The 22,591-nt window shown below is 37.7% G+C and overlaps 1 protein-coding gene across 1 annotated transcript in view; it reads left to right on the forward strand.

Annotated features, from left to right (window-relative positions):
- The window catches only part of LOC105292249 (fibrocystin-L-like), a gene marked incomplete at its 5' end in the record, with an annotated part of 117,123 nt that overhangs the window by 91,548 nt on the left and 2,984 nt on the right, over positions 1–22,591 (forward strand). The window contains 9 exons of the mRNA XM_023530776.1: positions 6,996–7,161; positions 9,432–9,664; positions 9,850–10,017; positions 11,881–12,038; positions 14,177–14,312; positions 17,126–17,470; positions 18,692–18,843; positions 19,145–19,291; positions 19,628–19,781. Coding sequence (XP_023386544.1) covers positions 6,996–7,161; positions 9,432–9,664; positions 9,850–10,017; positions 11,881–12,038; positions 14,177–14,312; positions 17,126–17,470; positions 18,692–18,843; positions 19,145–19,291; positions 19,628–19,781 — 1,659 coding nt within the window. The remainder of the gene's footprint in view (positions 1–6,995; positions 7,162–9,431; positions 9,665–9,849; positions 10,018–11,880; positions 12,039–14,176; positions 14,313–17,125; positions 17,471–18,691; positions 18,844–19,144; positions 19,292–19,627; positions 19,782–22,591) is intronic.

Consider the following 22,591-nt stretch of genomic DNA (forward strand, 5'->3'; position numbering starts at 1 on the left):
GGATCTTTGTGCGTTTTCTTGAAGACATGCACTTAGGAGAAGGGATGGAAGCAGTACAGGGCAAAGGAAGTTGCTAAGCAGGATGTGGTATAAGCCGGAGAGTAGGTTCACTTGTCCTACTAGGAGCTCTGGAGTGTAAATCGCCACTGCGTTGATATCACATTTTAGGTGGGGGGCCTATTCGTACACCCAACTGAGTTGGTTATTAATTACAGTTGCCTCCGTGGGGAAGCCCTGAATTTCCTGGGTGATATGACTCCTCTTTGCTCAAGGCTAATTTTCTGGGAAAGAGGGCATCTCTGAGCTGTTAGCAGTCAATATGCAGAGAAGCAATCCAGTTGCTTCTTTTAAGCTAGTTATATTAAGTTTATTACAGCAAGACATGATTTCTCCAGGGTCCTGAATGGTCACAATTTCAGGAAAAAATTATTAAAAGAAAAAAAAAAAATGGTGAGCGGCCACAGCTGATCCCAAGACCATAGATGATAATCATTGTCTCCCTCCATCACCCTTCCAAAGTCCACTCCTCCTCGACTAACAGTTCTGCTAGTCAAGATGGCTCACCTGGCCCACACCCTCGGCTCCGTTGTAAATAAGCCCTGGTTGCTGCTCCCTCATTAGGCCATGATTGCAGTAGTTGCTCATCTACAGTCCACACTGGGCATGAGCCCCAGGGGGGCGTGCGAGACAGACATCGCCCTCCCTGCCTCCGCTGTGTAGTAGCAGCCCTTACTCTGCATGTTGACTAGGCTCAGTCACCCCTGACAAATGGTCAATGCTGACAAGGAGCCTAAAGTACCGTGAGGTAAGTGCAGCCTTGTGTTTGCTTGGGCCTTTACTACAAATCATGACCTCTGGACTCACAGAACCTAAGCTAATAGGATTGGAAGCACAAGTTTTCCACATGGGTTTCTAGGCATCTGATGAACAAGGTTATTCCTCCTCCCAGCCTATGTTACCATTTCATGTATTTTCTATATTTTAGGAATTCAGGACCATATAGTAGCTGCTGGTTTTAGGTGAATAACACATTCTTGCAGATGTCCAAAGCAGACACCTCAGCTGTGTCTTGAGGAGACTATTCCACCAGTCTGTTAGGCTGTTTCCAGATGCTGCCGTATGTGGTCGTCAGGTGCACACCATGGTACCTCTTTTGCTAGAAGTGTGTTCTTTGATCCAGGGTGTCATTTGCAGTTTGGGAATCCTAGGATGCGAGTCCTAGGATGGTGGCTCCAACTGAATCCCTGTAAGCAGGAAAGGAAAATCCATACTGAGTATACAAATTAATCGCAGCCAAGATAAATCATTACCTTTCCAGGGTAGAAGAAATCTGGTACAATCAACTTCAATTCAGTTGACTCTTTCATTTTCTAAGGAATGGTAGTGTGGAAGACTTAGCTTTGGTCTCTGTGGCCGGCAAGTCAGGTCAGACATTAAGCAGCGAAGTAGCTTCATGAACCTGGGAACTAGGAGCCCATGCAGATTGGGCTCATGTAGTTACCCATCCCCATCCCAGGGCTGCTCAGTTCATAAGCCCAACCCACAGGAATGTGGGTGTCCAAGGGCAGAGATGAGCTGACAGCTACTGGCCATGTCACCCCATTCATTTATTTGGTGCTCCTTCTGTAGTGGATGCTCTTTGCTGATCATTAATATGCCCTTTGTGTTCCCTCCCACTGCCCACTCGCATGCTTTTCTCCCAGGCTTCCTTTTACCCAGTCGTACAATCTTGTGCCTTCCAGGCTCCTGACCAACCAGCTAAGTCATTTACTACTGCCCATGGTCTGTGCGCAGCCTCACCTCAGACCACTACTCTCCATGCGAAGTAAATGACCCTGGGCCCTATCCAAATGTCTACCCATCAGTAGAATCTTCCCATACTACCCGCTTTCAGACTTTTCCCATGTGGGGCGGAAGTGGCATTATGTAATAGATTTGTTCTAATATGCCCTATATTTTTCCCACGCTTTTTGGCCCCTTCTTCCACAGTTTGCCATGGCCATTTTCACAATTCTACTTCATTTAATGTGGACCATCATTTTTTCCAAGCTTACACAAGCCATGCCAGCAACATGGGAGAATACCCCCATCCATACTGACACACTCTTCTTTATCTAGCTTTGTATTCTGTCCCCGCTGATCCAACACTGTCATGATTTACTCCTGACATATTCTCCTGATTCCCTGCCTGACCTCTGCCTGACTGGGGACATTCTAGGCCTGCTATGGGATAAGAGGTATTATACTCCAAAGGAGCTGCAGGGCAAGCTCTCTGTGTAATCCCTCTCATCCCATAGCAGGCCTAGAACATCCCCAGTCAGGCCGTGTAGAGACTTAGTTATTGCTCTATTTGCTAAAAGGGGAAATGGAGACAGATCCTGAGAAAGGCAAGATTTGCCTTACAAGAAACTTGCCTCTTTTGAAGTCTCTGCATAATTTCAAACAAGTGAGACAGAAGAGCTAGCCTCTATCAGGGAGAAGAAGGCCACTTATACAGATCCAGAACATTCAAAGGGAATCTGAGGCTTCAAGGTTCAAGTGTATCTTCCTGTATATCTCCATCCTAACTTAGCGTCCCATCCCTTTTATATCAGGACCATGTCTTTGATATAGGAGACTTGCCGGGACTGAGAATTCAACCCTCTGTAAATGTTCTGCTAGTTTTATTATTAGGTCCTGAAATTTGCTTTGAAGTTGTGATTGATCACCTCAGCTTACATCTTTCTTCAAAGCATCAGGAATGGTCAACAATAGTCACCTACTTCTGGTTTCCTTGTAACTATTTTCCCTGTATTATTCAAATGCAAAAGTTACTGTACAAACCAGAGCATCTCCTTCCACCTAGATACCATCCCAGTTCACCACAGGTGAAGTTTTAACAATTACACTATTACAGCATGCTAGGGACTCTCAGTACTCCGTCTACCACCAGTAGTGGGTTCCTCATTTCCATCCGGCCATCGAGCAATCTAAATTCATTTTTGCATCATTACAGTGCATATCTTAGGATGACTTCTGGCACCAGCTATTTAAATCAGGTAGTCTAGAAATATAGCCAGAGGTGGGACTCTTGTTCAAGTAAGAGGTTTATTGAACACGTGCTCTCGCGAGAAAAGGAGTAAGGGAAGTCGGGCAGGGCAGAGCAAGGAGCTAAGCAAAGATGTGATCTCACCTGGAGCCTAGCTCCTTCTCGATACTTCAAGGAGCTGTGTAGTATAAATTGCACCACTTAGTTTTCTTCCCCCTTGAGGCAAGGGAGTCTTCTGTATCGGTTGTCAGTCAGGCTTGGCCTATCTCTATGGTGGTGGTATTGAGGGGCGCATAATATGTCAGGTAATGGGGTTGTCAAGTGGTCAAGGGCAATTCTTCAGAGAAGGAGGCAGCTGTGAGTAGTTAGCAGTCGACACTTATAGGAGCTAGGGACAAGTGCACTGGGCCAGTAAAGGAGATCTGCCCAGGTAACAAACTGTACTGCAACTGTGGTATTTTATTAATACTCATCTTCAGATATATACAACTTTACCACAAATCATGACCTCTGGACTCACAGAACCTAAGCTAATAGGATTGGAAGCACAAGTTTTCCACATGGGTTTCTAGGCATCTGATGAACAAGGTTATTCCTCCTCCCAGCCTATGTTACCATTTCATGTATTTTCTATATTTTAGGAATTCAGGACCATATAGTAGCTGCTGGTTTTAGGTGAATAACACATTCTTGCAGATGTCCAAAGCAGACACCTCAGCTGTGTCTTGAGGAGACTATTCCACCAGTCTGTTAGGCTGTTTCCAGATGCTGCCGTATGTGGTCGTCAGGTGCACACCATGGTACCTCTTTTGCTAGAAGTGTGTTCTTTGATCCAGGGTGTCATTTGCAGTTTGAGAATCCTAGGATGCGAGTCCTAGGATGGTGGCTCCAACTGAATCCCTGTAAGCAGGAAAGGAAAATCCATACTGAGTATACAAATTAATCGCAGCCAAGATAAATCATTACCTTTCCAGGGTAGAAGAAATCTGGTACAATCAACTTCAATTCAGTTGACTCTTTCATTTTCTAAGGAATGGTAGTGTGGAAGACTTAGCTTTGGTCTCTGTGGCCGGCAAGTCAGGTCAGACATTAAGCAGCGAAGTAGCTTCATGAACCTGGGAACTAGGAGCCCATGCAGATTGGGCTCATGTAGTTACCCATCCCCATCCCAGGGCTGCTCAGTTCATAAGCCCAACCCACAGGAATGTGGGTGTCCAAGGGCAGAGATGAGCTGACAGCTACTGGCCATGTCACCCCATTCATTTATTTGGTGCTCCTTCTGTAGTGGATGCTCTTTGCTGATCATTAATATGCCCTTTGTGTTCCCTCCCACTGCCCACTCGCATGCTTTTCTCCCAGGCTTCCTTTTACCCAGTCGTACAATCTTGTGCCTTCCAGGCTCCTGACCAACCAGCTAAGTCATTTACTACTGCCCATAGTCTGTGTGCAGCCTCACCTCAGACCACTACTCTCCATGCGAAGTAAATGACCCTGGGCCCTACCCAAATGTCTACCCATCAGTAGAATCTTCCCACACTACCCGCTTTCAGACTTTTCCCATGTGGGGCGGAAGTGGCATTATGTAATAGATTTGTTCTAATATGCCCTATATTTTTCCCACGCTTTTTGGCCCCTTCTTCCACAGTTTGCCATGGCCATTTTCACAATTCTACTTCATTTAATGTGGACCATCATTTTTTCCAAGCTTACACAAGCCATGCCAGCAACATGGGAGAATACCCCCATCCATACTGACACACTCTTCTTTATCTAGCTTTGTATTCTGTCCCCGCTGATCCAACACTGTCATGATTTACTCCTGACATATTCTCCTGATTCCCTGCCTGACCTCTGCCTGACTGGGGACATTCTAGGCCTGCTATGGGATAAGAGGTATTATACTCCAAAGGAGCTGCAGGGCAAGCTCTCTGTGTAATCCCTCTCATCCCATAGCAGGCCTAAAACATCCCCAGTCAGGCCGTGTAGAGACTTAGTTATTGCTCTATTTGCTAAAAGGGGAAATGGAGACAGATCCTGAGAAAGGCAAGATTTGCCTTACAAGAAACTCGCCTCTTTTGAAGTCTCTGCATAATTTCAAACAAGTGAGACAGAAGAGCTAGCCTCTATCAGGGAGAAGAAGGCCACTTATACAGATCCAGAACATTCAAAGGGAATCTGAGGCTTCAAGGTTCAAGTGTATCTTCCTGTATATCTCCATCCTAACTCAGAGTCCCATCCCTTTTATATCAGGACCATGTCTTTGATATAGGAGACTTGCCGGGACTGAGAATTCAACCCTCTGTAAATGTTCTGCTAGTTTTATTATTAGGTCCTGAAATTTGCTTTGAAGTTGTGATTGATCACCTCAGCTTACATCTTTCTTCAAAGCATCAGGGATGGTCAACAATAGTCACCTACTTCTGGTTTCCTTGTAACTATTTTCCCTGTATTATTCAAATGCAAAAGTTACTGTACAAACCAGAGCATCTCCTTCCACCTAGATACCATCCCAGTTCACCACAGGTGAAGTTTTAACAATTACACTATTACAGCATGCTAGGGACTCTCAGTACTCCGTCTACCACCAGTAATGGGTTCCTCATTTCCATCCGGCCATCGAGCAATCTAAATTCATTTTTGCATCATTACAGTGCATATCTTAGGATGACTTCTGGCACCAGCTATTTAAATGAGGTAGTCTAGAAATATAGCCAGAGGTGGGACTCTTGTTCAAGTAAGTGGTTTATTGAACACGTGCTCTCGCGAGAAAAGGAGTAAGGGAAGTCGGGCAGGGCAGAGCAAGGAGCTAAGCAAAGATGTGATCTCACCTGGAGCCTAGCTCCTTCTCGATACTTCAAGGAGCTGTGTAGTATAAATTGCACCACTTAGTTTTCTTCCCCCTTGAGGCAAGGGAGTCTTCTGTATCGGTTGTCAGTCAGGCTTGGCCTATCTCTATGGTGGTGGTATTGAGGGGCGCATAATATGTCAGGTAATGGGGTTGTCAAGTGGTCAAGGGCAATTCTTCAGAGAAGGAGGCAGCTGTGAGTAGTTAGCAGTCAACACTTATAGGAGCTAGGGACAAGTGCACTGGGCCAGTAAAGGAGTTCTGCCCAGGTAACAAACTGTACTGCAACTGTGGTATTTTATTAATACTCATCTTCAGATATATACAACATTTTCTTAGGAAAAAATGTAATCAAGAAGGGTAGTAGATAACACGTAACTGGTTTAAGAATTTTTGGAGTCACCTTTTTTTTTTAATTTTGAGTTTTTGGATTTAAGTACAATGGAGATTAAGTTTTGGATCCAATAAAGTTTGTCTTTTGGCCACACAATATATGCAATAAGGCCAAGAGAATAATAGTGTTTCAGTTAGCCTTTGCTGCGTAACAAACCACCTCCAAAATCAGAAGCTTTAAACAGCCATTTATTAGCTCATGATCCTGTGGATTGGCGATTTGGCCTTTGATCAATTGGATGGTTCTTCTGCTGGTCTCACCTGGGATTGTTCCTTAGGCTGCTATCAATTTACAGGATGGATAAGGGGCTGATAGTCTCACCTCCCTCTGGTAGTTGGGGCTTGTTGATGGTTAGTGCTGGCCCTAGGCTGGAGTAATAAGAGTGATTGAACTAGGCTTATTCACATGCTGGAAATCATAGAATTCCCAGGATCACCAAGAGACCTGCTATGTAAGCACTTTTCATATCTGCTTATACCACAATTGCTGTTGTCCCTATGGCCAAGGCAAGTTACATGACCAAACCCAGAGAAATATGGAAATGACTACTCAGTGTATTGATATAGGGAGACAACAATCTACCACAGTGGTGAGTTTATCTACCATGTGAGGTCAGCGCTTCATGTTCAAGGCAGTATTAAATGATGTGTTTGCTAGAATGTACGTGAAATGAAACTATACTATGTCCTCTACAGAAAATAATTATTTTTCTATTATTTGTGTTTTAGATTCAACATTTGTTGGATTTAAGAATGTTTGTTCAGGTGAAACTAATGTAATATTCATTACTAACCCTTTAAATGAGGATTTGCAGCATCCAATCCATGTGAAGGACATACAGCTGGTTGATACCACTGAACAAGCAAAAATATTTATACATAGGCCTGATATAAGGTAAAATATATTGAAACCCATTTTTTTCCCATCTTCATAGTTTCCATTGTCTTTTTCTCTGACATAGATCTGAGAAGGTTTCTGTATTAAAGTAACTGTTAATTTCTATGACATTTTAATCACCGTTAGGAAAATTAAGACTAATGCATCTGTGTTTTCAGTTAAGGTGAAAAAGCTAGGCTTTAATATATATATTTTCACATTCTGTTTTTTCCATTCATTATAAATAACACCATCATTAAACATAAAAGATAGAGACACAGAAGTGTGTTGTATATTAATATCTCTTCATTAATTATCATTAGGAATGAGAGATATCACTATATTATTTCTTCCCTCTGCCTTACCTCTTTTGTTTCTTATTGCTTTCCATATATCTTATGACATGTACTTGGGTATTTAATGTCAATTATTATAACCAGTGTGACTGAGAAAATGTACAAACATAGAACAGTGATTTTTCAATCACAAAGGTCAGTTGGTGTCAGAATATTTCTAGAAGCTGAACCACTTGGATTCTAAGTCTTAAAAGAATATAGCCAATAGCTGCTATTCTTCCTAAAAGGTACAGACCAAGAATATTGGAGGAAAGAAATATTCTATTAGAGATGTTTGACCATTATCAATATAGGGATAAGGGAAGGAATAATGCTGTCTAATTAGATAGATAACTCTTCAGGTAAATGCAGCATTTCATAAATAATTTGACTTCATCCGATTTTTTTTATGACAACCCCATAGCTTTTCATTTAGTAATTGTTGAACTGAGGTGTTTTCTGGCTTAATAGAGCATATCCCCACTAGAAAGTTATTAGCTTCTATTTGGTTATCATTGAATCTTTCAAATTTAATATATAATTTTATTATCTAGGTCATGAAGAAACTATTACATTCTAAGACATGTCTTTGAATTCTGTGCTTTATTTGGGATACTGTTAGTACCCTTTACCCCAGCAGTCTACCTAGTCCCCCAAAGCTCTAAATGTTGGCCAATGATTCACATCTCTTTTCTTTCCCTTGCTCTATATGGCTTCTCCCTTCCCTTTTGAGAAGACTCCCTCAATAACTGGCTTGAACAGAAATCCATATCTTAGCCCCTGTTTCTTTGGAACTTAAGTAAGACAAAGCCATAAGCCGTAGAAGAATGCCCCTGGGCACTCTACTCACAGATTTGTTTGCAAAAGCACTCTGCACATACTTGAAAACAAATAACTCATGAACTACAGAAATATTCATTCAAATCATCTCCAAAACTATTACAGTATTATAGCAAGGAACAACTTATAGCTTTATGTTTCTCTTATAACAAAAAAGGAGATATATGCTATATAATATCTAATAGATCTGAGCTTTCCACTTTAATTTCGTTGCTATAACTGGAATAAATTATATTTCCCCATAGAATATATGATGATATAGTATAAGTATACTATATACCATGTATACTATACAATGGTACATTGCAAATTAAGCAGCTACTTTATTATTATAACCAGTTAACTGTCAACACTCCAGGAGGCTCAAGTTACAGGCAGCATACCATCTATGGTTAAAATGCCTGATGAATTTATAGTATTTCATCTTTTCAGTTTGGATATTTACAGAATGGTTATAAAATATATAGCATAATAATCATAATCCAAATCTGTTTATATGTTTGTATATACATAGGCAAAAATCTATAACAATATATACTAACCTGCACTTTGCAATGAGCCTAAGAGCTTGAGTTAGGAAGATGAAGGGGACTGAACTTTTAACAAATATTTAGGTTATTTTATAGTAAGCATACAATACTTTTACAATTTTTAAAGACCCAGTGAAAAAAAGAAAAGGAAAGGAATAATAATAAAAACTTCCCAGCCAACCCTGGGATTTGTATGTCCTGAAAAACAGGGTAACTGTTCACCTGCTCAGTGGAGCCATGTTAGTATATAGTGAGAAATGCACTAATATGAAACCTGTCGTTCAACGAAATATGGAATAATAAGATGGAATTCTAATTTTAAATCCTACGGATATAACTTGTCCTTTTGAAATGTTAATGAATTCATAATAGACCAAATCAACACAGTGGAAAAACAGACCTCATTACAGTGGTAATTATATATGCTACTTGGTCCCACTTTTAATCTTTTTGGAAATAAGATTCAATCAACCAAGTATTTTTGTATGCTCTCTTATTAAATACTCAAGTATATTCAAATGCTCTTTAGAAACAGGAGAGATATTAAATCTAAGTTTTCATACATTTTGCCTTCTCTCTGCAGTAAGGTGAATCCATCTGATTGTGTAGACATGGTTTGTGATGCCAAAAGGAAATCTCTTCTTAGAGATATGGATGGCTCCTTTCTGGGAAATTCTGGTTCAGTGATACCTCAGTCAGAATATGAATGGAATGGAAATAGCCAATTTGGAATTGGAGACTACAGAATTCCTAAGGTGATGCTCACATACCCAAATGGAACTAGAATTCCTATCACTGAGAAAGCACCTTATAAAGGTTCGTTGGATATTTTTCTGTTAGTCTTTGTGAAACAAAATGTATCTTTTATTTTTAATGATTAATGTACTCAACAAATCCCATGTTTTCTACTTATTAATCTTACATAACAAGGAAAAAATATGTGGATGATTTTACAAAGATATTCTTTTTCATTGCTAAAAAGGATCTACCTTTGTTTCTAGGCATTATTAGAGATTCAACCTGTAAATACATTCCAGAATGGCAGAGCTATCGGTGCTTTGGGATGGAGTATGCAATGATGGTTATTGAAAGCCTGGATTCTGACACAGAAACTCGAAGACTCTCACCAGTGGCTATAGTGAGCAATGGTTATGTTGATCTCATTAATGGTAGGTAGTCAATGTCAAAAAACTAGAGTCATGGAAAGCTTTCGACATTTATTACATGCACGGGGACATTTCATAAATTATTTCATAAAACTAGCAAACATCTGGACTTCTTTGTCTCCTGTTTCTAAGAAAGATCTATGTGTAGGAGATAATAACTTGACTCTCAGCAGTTCATATTAGAAAGCTAGGACAGGTATTTCAAATTGACTGTTAGAATAAGAAGGAAAGTTATTTCTTGAGTGATCTTCATATCTATAATGATACGTTGACATAAATATTTTTAAGAAAAAATTGGCCTGAGTGTCTCCAGAAAGGCAATTTGCCTTACATAAATTTAAAAACTAATAGTATTTGGAATACTTGAGAATAAGCATTTTTAGCCTATTCGTTTTTCATTTTCATGACTCCTTAGAAGACTTAATTTTGAAGTAATGTTTTGTTTTGTTTTCATCCCTGATACCTTTGACTGTCAAGGACATATCGACAAAATCCAGAGTCTAGGTTCCTTACATTCAGGTCATGGTGGCACTCGTATGGAGAGGAAGCAGAGGTCTCCATGAAAATTCAGATCCTGGGAGTCTAGCACTTTTTCAGTGAATAAGATGAACTTCGGAAAGCTACTGAAAACAGAGGGCAGAGACCCAGCATATTACCCTGAAACAACAATGAGGACTTGAAAATTAGTCCCTAAAAAGGCTTAAGGGTCTTTCAGGTGCTAACGAGGCATGATTTGGATCAGAAAGATTTCTGTAGGTGGCTTTTGTCACTCAAATTTTCATTTTATAAATAGAAATTTCTGTTTATGTTCAAAACCCACAAAGAAGGTTTATTGAAAGGTAGGGTTTACATTTTGGACCCTAAGGGAAAGTTTATGTTCTACTTGAGCTTTAAAAGCTTATATTGATTTAAAATTTGATTGAAGTTTAGTTATAAATATTGATAATAATTTCAAGCTAGGAAATTGAGCAAAGCTAATAAATAAATACATCAAGAAAATTCATCATTCCATATCTCATTCAATGTTTAGCCCAGCTACTTTAAAAGTGAAGTGAAATAAAGAAGTTTGCTATAAAAGTCATGTTATACCTGTTTTGGAAATGTCTAGATTCAGGTAGAAAAATATCCACTATCTTTTGGCTTTTGAGAGGGTTTATTGGAAAGTTATTTCTCAGACTGCTTCAGTGCATTAATGATGTGGACCCTCCAACAATACCGATAATCACAATCTTTAACAAAAATTTATTAAAATAACAGTGGAGGAAGATTAGAGACAGTAAAAAAACAAACTTAAGAGTTTGTTGAATTTACAAATTAAGTGAACAAATGAGTGAGTAAAATAAAGGATTAATGAATCAATGGTTTAGACATAAAAAGTCCATGTTTCCCAGTAGAGCACAGGCTCTGTTTTTAACAAACTGATTCTGTTACAGCATATTTCTCAGCAAAGAGTCTGAGTAAGTTGTTTCCCCACCAAACTCACATTTGATAGATGGAAGAAGGCATCACACATTTTCTTCCTTATCATTTGGCCTGGGATCAAATACGATTATTAAAATAGAGTATCATGCAAATCCGCCATTTCCCTTAATGACCTTCCAGTACAAATCCCCAACACATTTATTTATCCTTCTTACCCTGGGCAGTGTCAAAGTAAAGGTAGTGGGGAGGCATTGCTTCCCTGCCTTTCTTGTTAAACCAAGATTTGAGAAATAGCTTAGATCACTGGCTAGATAGGAAGATAAATAATGGATGTAAATGCTGAACTTGATCACTACAATTTAGTTTTAATATGATTACTCTTCAGACTTTGCACTAATAATATGCACCATAGGGAACACGAACTTTCATTTTATGTGGATTCAGGCCCGCAAGATCATGGCTGGTGTGCTGGATACACATGCCAAAGAAGACTGTCCCTGTTTCATAGCATTGTGGCTCTTAACAAACCTTATGAAGTTTACTTCACTGGCACCAGCCCTCAGAATCTTCGACTGATGTTGCTAAATATTGACCATAACAAGGTAAGGCAAGATAGAAATAATTTCTTAAGAGTTATTGGTGTCAATTACTTGCATATAAGGACTTTATCTCCTCCCTTGTTCTCCTGAGCACTGTCAGCCCTACAGCTCATTTTCAGGGATCATCAGGGAACTACTGAAAGTACTGCCGTCTAGACAGTTTCATCAGCCTGAGAGCACGTACGAGTATGAAACACCTCTCCCCCAAATGCACTTGATTCATATATGAAGAGTGACAGTGAGGCCTATGATTTGTGTGCTTAGCAAACAAACCTAAAGTTTTACATAAAAATAGTGGACATGTAAAACTGATCACGAGAATTACATATTTATTCTTCCATGCTGCCATTATTTCTATGTGTCAGAAATACACCTTTGGAATTTACTCTGGAGATCACCACATGTTATATAAAATATCTTCAATGTCAGGTCTTTGCTATAAACCAAATTCAGTTGGGATGGTTAAATTTATATATACTATGTCAGTGGGAAAAGAATATGAGGTTAAACAGTAGTCTTATAATTTTGATTTTCTTTTCTAAGAGTATGAGACCTGAAAGTGTCAGAGTATTGGGAACGTGAAGATAGGATGTCGATGAGATGAAGCAGAGAGAAGGAACAAAGGGAGAAAACTGCCCCTCTTTGGGTGATAGCAATCCCATTCTTTTGGTTAGAACCAGTCGATTCTTCTCTTTTTCTCATATTCCTCATCTAATCCATCTGCAAATCCTATTGAGTCTCCCTTCAAAATATCCAGAATCTGACCACGTCTTACCATCTCCACTGCTACCATCCAGTTTAAGCCAATATTATCGCTTCCCTAGATTAAGGCAATTGCTTCCCAACTCCTCTCCTGTTCTACCTTTGCCCTCTCTATTGTCTGTTCTCACCTCAATAGCTATACCTTCAAAATATAAGTCAGATTAGGTCACTCCTAATCTGACTTATATTTTGAACGTATAGCTACTCCACTGGTCTGCCTCAAACCCTGCAATAATTTCCTCCTTGGTTTTTGTGTAAGAGGCAGAGTCCTCACAATGGCCTTCAAGACTGTATAAGATTCTATCCAACCCCTCACCTCTCTGACTTTTTCTACTTCTCCAGCCACATGGGGCTCCTTGCTGTTCCTCAACACCGCAGACATGCAACCACCTGTAACACCTGGGCCTGTGTTTCAGATGTTTGAGTCTGCCTGCAACATTCTACCCTCATCTCCACAGGCCTCCCCTGGTCACCCCTCCCCTCTGGGTTCTCCCAATTATTCATCTACCTTTTTTTCCATAGCATTTAACACTTTCTAACAAGCTTCATAGTTTACTTTTTATTATTTTTATTATTTATGGTCTCTTATTATTTATAAGTTCAAATAGGGCAGGGACTTTTGAGAACTCCTAGACTAGTTAGTGCTGGGCTCAGATAGGCACTGGATTTTTTAATGAAAAAAAAAAATTTAATTTTAAAAATAAGAATGTAACTACAAAGTACTGTGACTTAGTATTCTGAGCCTCTGTAGAAAATCTCAGGAGTAGATTCCATACTGTGCTAGCTTATTAGATTCCTTATTAATTTGCCCCTGCCCTTGCAAAAGTTTCCTCACTTTATGATTATATCTGATAGCATGAAATGTGAAGGCTATCAGATATAATCATGAAAAATGAACAACATTGAATCAGAGTGGATAGTTATTTTGACTGATTTTGATTAGCCTTGCTACCAAATTTTTCTCAGAGATAAGCATTTTTTCCAACATTAAGTAGCTGGTTTTGTGTGGCTGTGTCATACAGAGCCCTGCTAAGCTCCCCATTTCCCCGCTCCTGGAGTTGAAAGCTTGTATTGAACTTTGTTATCTGTTAAAGGAAACTTTCTTTAATTTAGAGATTCTCCTCTAATAATTTCTTTCTTACATTATACTTTTCCACTGAGACTTATCAATTAAGGTTAAGTTGTAACATCTGTATGAATGGTTGAATGTAAGTCCATTTAAAAATATTAGCTCAATATTTATCCTAAATCCATAAAACTTAGTTTTAATATGTTATAGAAGGTATATATAGTTGAAGGACATTTTTTAAAGAACTAAATTCTAAATATTCTGTTTTATTGTTCGTTTAAAACACAAAGATATTATTTGTTTTTAACAGGCCATTCTGGTAGGAATTTTTTTTTCCACACTTCAGCGTTTGGATGTCTATGTGAACAATGCATTGGTCTGCCCCAAAAATACAATATGGAATCCCGAACAGAAATATTGTGAATTTAATCAGCATCTCTACACAGGTATTTATTCAGTAAAATATAATACACATTGTATATGTACTTAATTACATATAAAATTCTTTATAATTTTTCATTATTAATATTTTTAATTCCTTAGTCCTTGACAAATGCAGGAGAAAATCGTTTTTAGCCATGGTCAACCCAGTTCTAAGATGCGTTCATTTATAACACATGTGTCCTCAAAGGTTATTCCTGATGGAACTCCTATCTAACTGTATATATGCAGATAAAAGTTTTTTTGTGTATGATGGACATCCCTTTGCCTCCCTGGGAACATTTGCATTCTACACATTTAGTTCAGTTATTCCTATGTGCACAAGAAATTTTGCTTAGAATTTTTATCCTATCTCTTCTTCACTTCTATTTCATAGAGAACAGAGTCTAAATTAATTGCAGTCACTGGAAGTACTGCCAAGAAACCTAGTATATCATCAACTGAACATTAATATAATAAACTCTGGAATTAAATATAACATGTAGTAGAGGCTAAACTTATCCATTTACTAATATTTTCCATACTAGGATTTATCTCTGTTCATTGAAGTCTTTTTGTTAAACCAGGTCAATATATTCCATTACACATGTGCCACGTATTATTTTTATATGTGCCCCATAGTCTTGACTAACAATTATATGTGCTGTAGATCATAATATAAGCTAGATATAAGAGTATGAATGAATAACCCATATTCATTACGGAGCAAGTCCTATTTCACTAATAATGTGAATAGCTAATGTTTCCAGAGACATTATTATGTGCCAGGCACTGTTCTAAGTGCTTTGTATATAATAACTCATTGTTACTATATCCCAATAATAACCGTATGAGAAATGCAGAGATGAATAAACTGAGATACAAGGAGATAAAATAATTTGCCAAGGTCTCTGCCTTAGCTGGAGCTACCATAACGAAATACCATAAAATCGGTGGCTCAAAAACAGGAATTTATTTTCTCGCAGTTCTGGAGGCGGCTAGTACAAGATCAGGATGCTGGTACGGTCGTTGGAGTCTGGAGAGAGCTTTCCTTCTTCTTGCAGATGGCCTCCTCACTGTGTCCTTACATGACAGAGAGAGAGGGGGGCGGGGAGAGAAACTGCAGAAGGGGAGGGGGCTATCTGGTGTCTCTGTCTGGTGGCATTAATCCATCATGATGTCCCACCCTTATGACTTCATCTAAACCTAACTGCCTCTCAAAGGCCTCATCTCCAAATACCCTTGCATTGGGGGTTAAGGCTCCAACACGTGAGTTGGGGGGTGGGGGCAGAGACACCATTCAGTGCATAACAGTATCAAAGCTGGCAAGGGCAGAGCCCGGATTCTAGCTCTAGATCCCATGCACATAACCATTATGCTATATTGCCTCCCAATAAGCTAAGTGAATCAATGTTATCACTTTTATATGTAAATGATTGCACATATTTATAGCTTAATTTCATAAATTTTAACTCTTTTTTTTTCAAACAACACTTTTAGTACCGAATACTCTATCATTCAAGTCAGGAAAGTAGAAATAATCTCAACAGGCAGAATTTCATACAGGTAATTGGTTGTAAAGATGTTGAAGGGTTGAAAAACAACTAGTGCCTTCTTATAGATTTTTTTTACCCCTGGAAAAAAACATTGCTTTTTTTCTAGATTACCTAAAATTTTTTATTATTTTCTATTTGTTTCTTCACTTAGCTTATTTCTATCTGTTTCTTTCCGTTACTGTGAAGACATGAGAAAATTACCTAGAATAAATGGTGTATGCAGCTTTAACAGTAGCTTGAGAGCAGCATCTGTTTACACAACAAAAGCACATTCTTCAGATTCACAGAATGTTTAAACTAAACTGCATTCAGAATATATCCTATTAGATATTAAAGTAATAGACAGTAATAATGAAAAGGCTCTTACTATAATTGCTATGAGTGTTTATGACATTCATAAAAAACACTCTCTTCTTTCTAAATTTTAATTTCTTTTTCTTCATAAGCCTCACTATGAAATGTGGTAAGAAGCTATATGTCTCATTCCAGTACTATTATACGATTCAGCTTTTGTCAGCACTCAGTATGTGTTAGTGAATATATTATCCTCTTAGAAGTTATTGATACTCTGCCATTAAATCATATATATGTTCATTCATTATATATATATAATAATTTCATTCACTTTTATAAAATTTATTTCCCTAATAGAACTTGTTTTGCATTAATCAAAGATTTTTCAGGCCGAAATGTAAACCCATTTCATTGGTGTAAGATCCTTCTGGGATGTTTTAGTATATACTTCATTTGTATTACACATTTCTATCCTTGGTAAAAATAGAAGCACTGAATTGCAAGATTAAATATATAGCACGGCATAAACTCGATGGCTATTAAAGTTAAATTTATATTTTTTAATTACTTAATACCTTTGATCAAGGCTTTAAAATTCCTAACATGAAAATAATCTCATAAGTACAATATAGGCTCCTAGGTCCATAATTAGATTTTATTTCTCATTTATGCTGTGTCTACAGTATTGCTTTATAAATAAGTTTAATGTTTAAGGATTATTGTTTTTTAAATTAATTGATTTTTAATAAATTTTTAATTTTTTAAAACAAAATACATATTATTAATGGTATTACTTAAAGGATTGACTTTAATTTTGCTTGTCAGTTCTATAGTGTTTTTGTTTTTAATATACATACTTTCTTATGAAAGAATGATAATGTTGAACTTTTTTAGAATTTCCTAAATTTAAACAGATATTAAATACTACATGGTAATCATGATCATATAAATATGTTTAACCGTGCTATTTTGGCTTTTTTTCTTCATAGAGCAATTTCTTCCTAACCTGAATTCTATGGTCCTTGGTGAAAACTACTTTGATAGAACCTACCAGATGCTTTACCTGTTGGATAAAGGAACTGTACCTGTTGAAATCCATACCACTGCAGTCATATTTGTTTCTTTCCAATTACCTGCTGTAACGGAAGATGACTTTTATAGCTCTCATAATCTGGTTAGAAACCTTGCCTTGTACCTAAAGATACCAAATGACAAAATCCGTGTCAGCAAAATCATACGAGGGGAGAGTCTGCGGAGGAAGAGATCCTTGGGACTCACAGTTGAACTGGAGATTGGAGACCCTCCCTCTCAGTTCATAAGCAGGAACACCGCAGGTATGAAAAATAGATGTCTGAGGTAGAGGAATGTAATTATCAAATCCACAGCCACAAATAACCCCATCAGGGCCTGGTAAGCCAGGCTTCGGAAGTCCCACCAACCCCACATCCTGAATCTTGTAAGGGCCAAGAGACCTTTTTACCTGCTCTGCTCCATAATCCCAACCTCTTCCTGAATTATGAAGGGGCTTTAGCCTCTGTTTAGTTATTATAGCAATTAATACAATCAACAAAAGGATGTGACCTAGTATAAAAGATCCGAGAAGTGACCTTATAGCTGAGAGATGAAGCATGAAAAGAGTTGATCAATGAAAAGGAGGTAAGGCTGAGGAAATAGTTGATGAGAGTTTGGTATATTAGGAGAATTGGAAAAGGTCCAACAGGTCTGCAGTGGAAGGAGCCAGGAAGGGCAAGGTGCTGAAGATGGTAAGGTTGAGAGGTCAGCAGGTGCTAGATTAAATCATGGGAAACCAAAAGAAGCTTTCTTCTTTGTAAGCCAAAGGATTGTGGGTGTTTTCCTAAGGAAAGAGTAGACCCTTAGAGATTCTGAGCAGTAGAGTCGGGGGTTAGATTTCTGTAGTAAAGTCACAGTTTTACCCCACCAAGTGCTTCGGACAAAAGGAGTATGATTAATGGAGGTAAGCCACTTCATAAGGCAAGGAGCATTATGGGGGCAGGTAGATTTCAGAGGACCTGCCAAGCTAGAAAAAGAGAATAGAAACTACCTACAGTGTTAAAATTAACCTTGAAAATCATCAATGTCCGAAGCAAGTAACCACTTATTAGTAACTTAATAATTCAGCCATTTATTACAGTAAATTTGATGATGCCAATTATTCTTCCATTACAGAACAACACTCTTTTTTAAAAAAATAGTATGTGATGATAGGTATGCATGATAGTGCTTCACTTCTAAACAAAGAGTGACATGGGAAAGTATTAAATTGAGATATATATTTTCCCACTATGCTTTCACTCATTTTTCTTGTATCTACCTTTCTTTTTTCTTTAATTACAGTTTAAACACATATTCTGATGAATTCTTCATTTTCTTATCCTTGCTAATATGACTGTCATGTTTAGCTCATGTATAGTCAGAAAGCTGTAAAACTATAATGTAGATGGAGTAGCACAAATAAAAGCTAAGTGAAAACTGTCACGTGTTCTCACAATTCTATATTCTTCTAATCCATGTATCATAATACTGTTTTCCCATAGGTCAGATGCAGTTATCTGAACTCCAAGAAATTGCTGCTTCTCTTGGACAAGCTGTAATTTTAGGAAAAACCGGTAGTATCTTTGGATTGAATATCTCTTCCATGTCTATTACTAATCCTATCCCTAGCCCAAGTGATTCTGGTTGGATTAAGGTAAGAAAATGCAACTAGAAAAATACATTTTAGTTATTTAATACATTGTTGTTTATTTCCTATTTTAATGTTTTTCTATTTCTATTTTAAATATTTAACTATTTCTATTTTAAATATTTAACTATTTCTATTCATAACAATGCTTCATGAATTTGATCTAGAGGAAATATTATAATAATATTTTCACATATTGAACATATTTTTAAACAATGAATATTACATTTAGCCTGCCTAAGATGAGTTTGCTACCTAATGTAGTTGATCATGTGAAAACTAATCCATCACTTGTGACCATTTACAGGTGACTGCCCAACCAGTCGAAAGGTTTGCATTTCCTGTTCATCATGTGGCCTTTGTGTTCTCACTCTCAGTGATCACTCAGCCAGTGGCAGCGCAGCTAGGACAGCCATTTTCTCAGCAGCCTTCAGTAAAGGCAGTAGATTCTGATGTAAGTTATAACTCAGAGCTTTATTTAACTGAAATAATTAAGCTATGAATTCTGGAGGATGAGCCAACTTTACTAATCCTGGTACTCTGGCAATCTGAGGATGGTACTGCCCCTTACAAGTTGGACTAATACGTATGGATACCATCTCTTACTGTTTTAAAATGTTCCTTTTCATTGAACTTTCTCCAGTGTCCATATTTGTGAACTTTTTGTGTAGGAAAAGGACTTCAGATTTTAAATTTGTGATGAGGCATTTCAAAATAAAGTTTTGCCTATCTTTAAACAAAAACATGGGGACAGGACAATTAGAATTCTCTACAATTTTATTTTCTTTAGGGTAACTGTGTATCAGTTGGGATTACTTGGCTGACTTTGAAGGCCATACTAAAGGACGCCAATAATAACCATATCAGTGGTCTCGGTGGAAATACAACAATTCCATTTAGCAGCTGTTGGGCCAACTACACAGACCTTGCTCTTCTTAGAACAGGTAAGTATGCTATTTTGGATCCTCACATACATATCCATAAATGGAGACAATTATAATTGAACGAAGCATTCTATAATATTCTGGTCAATAAATTATAGAAATCAGAACCCTATACTCTGCTTTGTTTCAGAAAACATTTAGTCTAGCTTACAAAAATATATTTAATATGCAAAACATAATAGAAATTAAAATAAGCAATTAAAGAAATGAAAACAATTAATTTGAAAATATGCATCAAAATTACATTATGATTTATATTTTTCCATTTGTGTATTTTTCTAAAATTTTACCAAATATATATTACATTTATAATCAAAAAAATTAATGTATATTTTTTCAAATTAAAGAAAATAAACAATAAGATAGAAGGTGAAGGTGAAGCAGGAAGTCGGAGCTGGGCTGGAAAGTGGTTCCTAGTCTTTCTGAAAGCCAATGCAAAGGAGAATACATGAGCGTTATCATGATTCACAGCGCCCAAACCGACTGCTGTGGAGAATTATAACTTGCTCTGAGATCAGAACAAATGTCCCCTGTGAGTTCTCACAAAGTAAACCCAATGAATCTATACTAGGTGATATCTTCAACATTGTTACAGTAAATACAATCATAACTTCCACGGTGATGTTTCTTATATTGTCTCTCTCCATAGAGGTTGATGGCGTAACTCCAACTGGTAAAAGCCTATTGAGATCAAAATGATATGTCCAAAAAACAGAGCTCCATAGGTGATAGATTATAGAGTTTCTAAAAGAATAGAATGAATAAACAACTTATGCTTGAGATAGGCCTCCATTAATCTGTTTATCTCAATCTGGGGCCCATTTAAGACCTTTCTAGGCCCTAACTTCTGAAAAGTTATATAGTGGCACTTCCCATCTCTTACCACTGTTCTCTCAAACACAAACATATACACACTAAAGGTCAAAATATAAAGTAAAAGAAATTCCAACATTAGTCTGATTTTGTTCATATTAACTAAATATCGAAAACCAAAACCATTCCAAAAGAATTTTTTCCCTCATTTCTTGTTTCTTCGTGCTTTGAAGATGCCCAATACCAGATGGTTTGGTTTGCCTACTAGGCAGCAGTATCTCAACCTAGTGCTGCTGAGACTCATGGCAGTCAGTTCAACACTGTGCTCTTGGACAATTACCCAGTGTCCTATGTGCTTGCTGGTTAAGGGCAGAGTGAAATTCTTTACAGTCATCCTAAATGATAGTTGGTCTAGGACCCTTTTACGGGAAATGAGGCACCTGACAAGAATTCTGCCCAAAGACAAGGTTGCCCACCTCCCCATAAAGGTGGAGCCAAAAGGAACCCAGTGGCAAAGACGCAACCAAAGTCTTCAAACAACCACTTCCAAATAGCAATGTTTCCTTCCAAAGTAATCAAGATCACAGGAATGCTGAAGCAGTAATAGAGGTTTTGGCATTTTATTGTGATAACAAAATAGTACTCCCCTTGTATGTAAATTTACTCCCCTTGTAGTAAATTTTCTTTCAAAGTTCAAAGCTTTCCTTGGAGTGTCTACCTGATATACTGTACAGAAGAGCCACTGCTTCTTATTGATTGATTGATTGATTGATTGATTTATGTCTATTTGATTTTCTTTCTTTCTTTCTGTTTGTCTTCATGTTTTTCCTTCTGTTTGTCTTTCAGTCTGTCTGTCTGTCTGTCTTTTTTTCCTCAAGTATAAGATATCTGTTCCCTGGTTGTGTGTAGTAAGGAAGGTCAAATATAGTCATCTCTTCATTATCTTTAGATCAGTTAGCCAGTTTGTAGATTCACCATCATAAAATTGTAATAACAGAAGAACACATGTGAGAAAATTAGCAAAGCATCTTTCTTGTAACACTTTCTAGTCAGTCCCCACAATTACTGTGGGAAATCCCCTCACAGATAAGACTGTAGCCTGACAGCATGGCAGCCACGTACTTTTCTACTTACAGCTCCATAAAGGGCAAAGCTGGGGCCACCTGGGTATGGGTTGTGGTTTCTAGCATAGAAAATGGGGATGTGAGAATTAGATGAGAAGAGAGTAGAAGAAGAAAGTAAACAGCTGAGACTGCATCTTTGAGTAAACTGGGTAAAAATAGCGTTACTTATAGATAATAGCATTTGAAACATGTTTATCTAGCAACCTATATGATACATAGTGTTTCAGTTTCTATGACTGTATAACAAGCCAGCCCAAAATCTAATGGCTTAAAACAACCACCATTTCATTTGCTCACAATAGTGTGGGTCGGGGATTTGGGCAGGGATGGCGCATCTCTGCTCCATGGTGTCTGAGCTTCAGCTGGGATGGCTTCACTGCGGTCATAGCTGTAAGGATTTGATTCCGGATTTTGTTCGTATTCTTCAGTTCTCTCCACAAGGCTAGCTTGGGCTTCCTCACAGCAAAAAAAAAAAAAAAAAAAAAACCCAAAAACTTAAATTCTTTACACATCAAGATCATTAAGAAAAAATACACCTGCCACAAAAATTCAGATTTTTCTCAAAATGAAAAAAGGTAAGAATTAAATGTATATCATTTTCATGAATCGTAATAGTGGTAGAAAAGTCTACAGAACAATGTGGATCCATTTTCGAAGTTACAGAACACATTCCTATTGTTTGTGAAAGCACAATATGGTCAAGATCTAATTAAATTCTCTTCCTGAAAAAAAGGAAGAATGAAAATAAATAATTTAATTTAAAAAAGATAATAGAAAAAATAAACTGGAGGAATGAAAACTTCAGAGTGGTTACAAGTATTGCAAACTCTGCTCTGTGTGGTAACACTATTAATGATAGCAATAGTCCCAGAA

Source organism: Pteropus vampyrus, unplaced genomic scaffold (assembly GCF_000151845.1).
Source record: "Pteropus vampyrus isolate Shadow unplaced genomic scaffold, Pvam_2.0 Scaffold54, whole genome shotgun sequence".
Classification (NCBI taxonomy): Eukaryota; Metazoa; Chordata; class Mammalia; order Chiroptera; family Pteropodidae; genus Pteropus; species Pteropus vampyrus.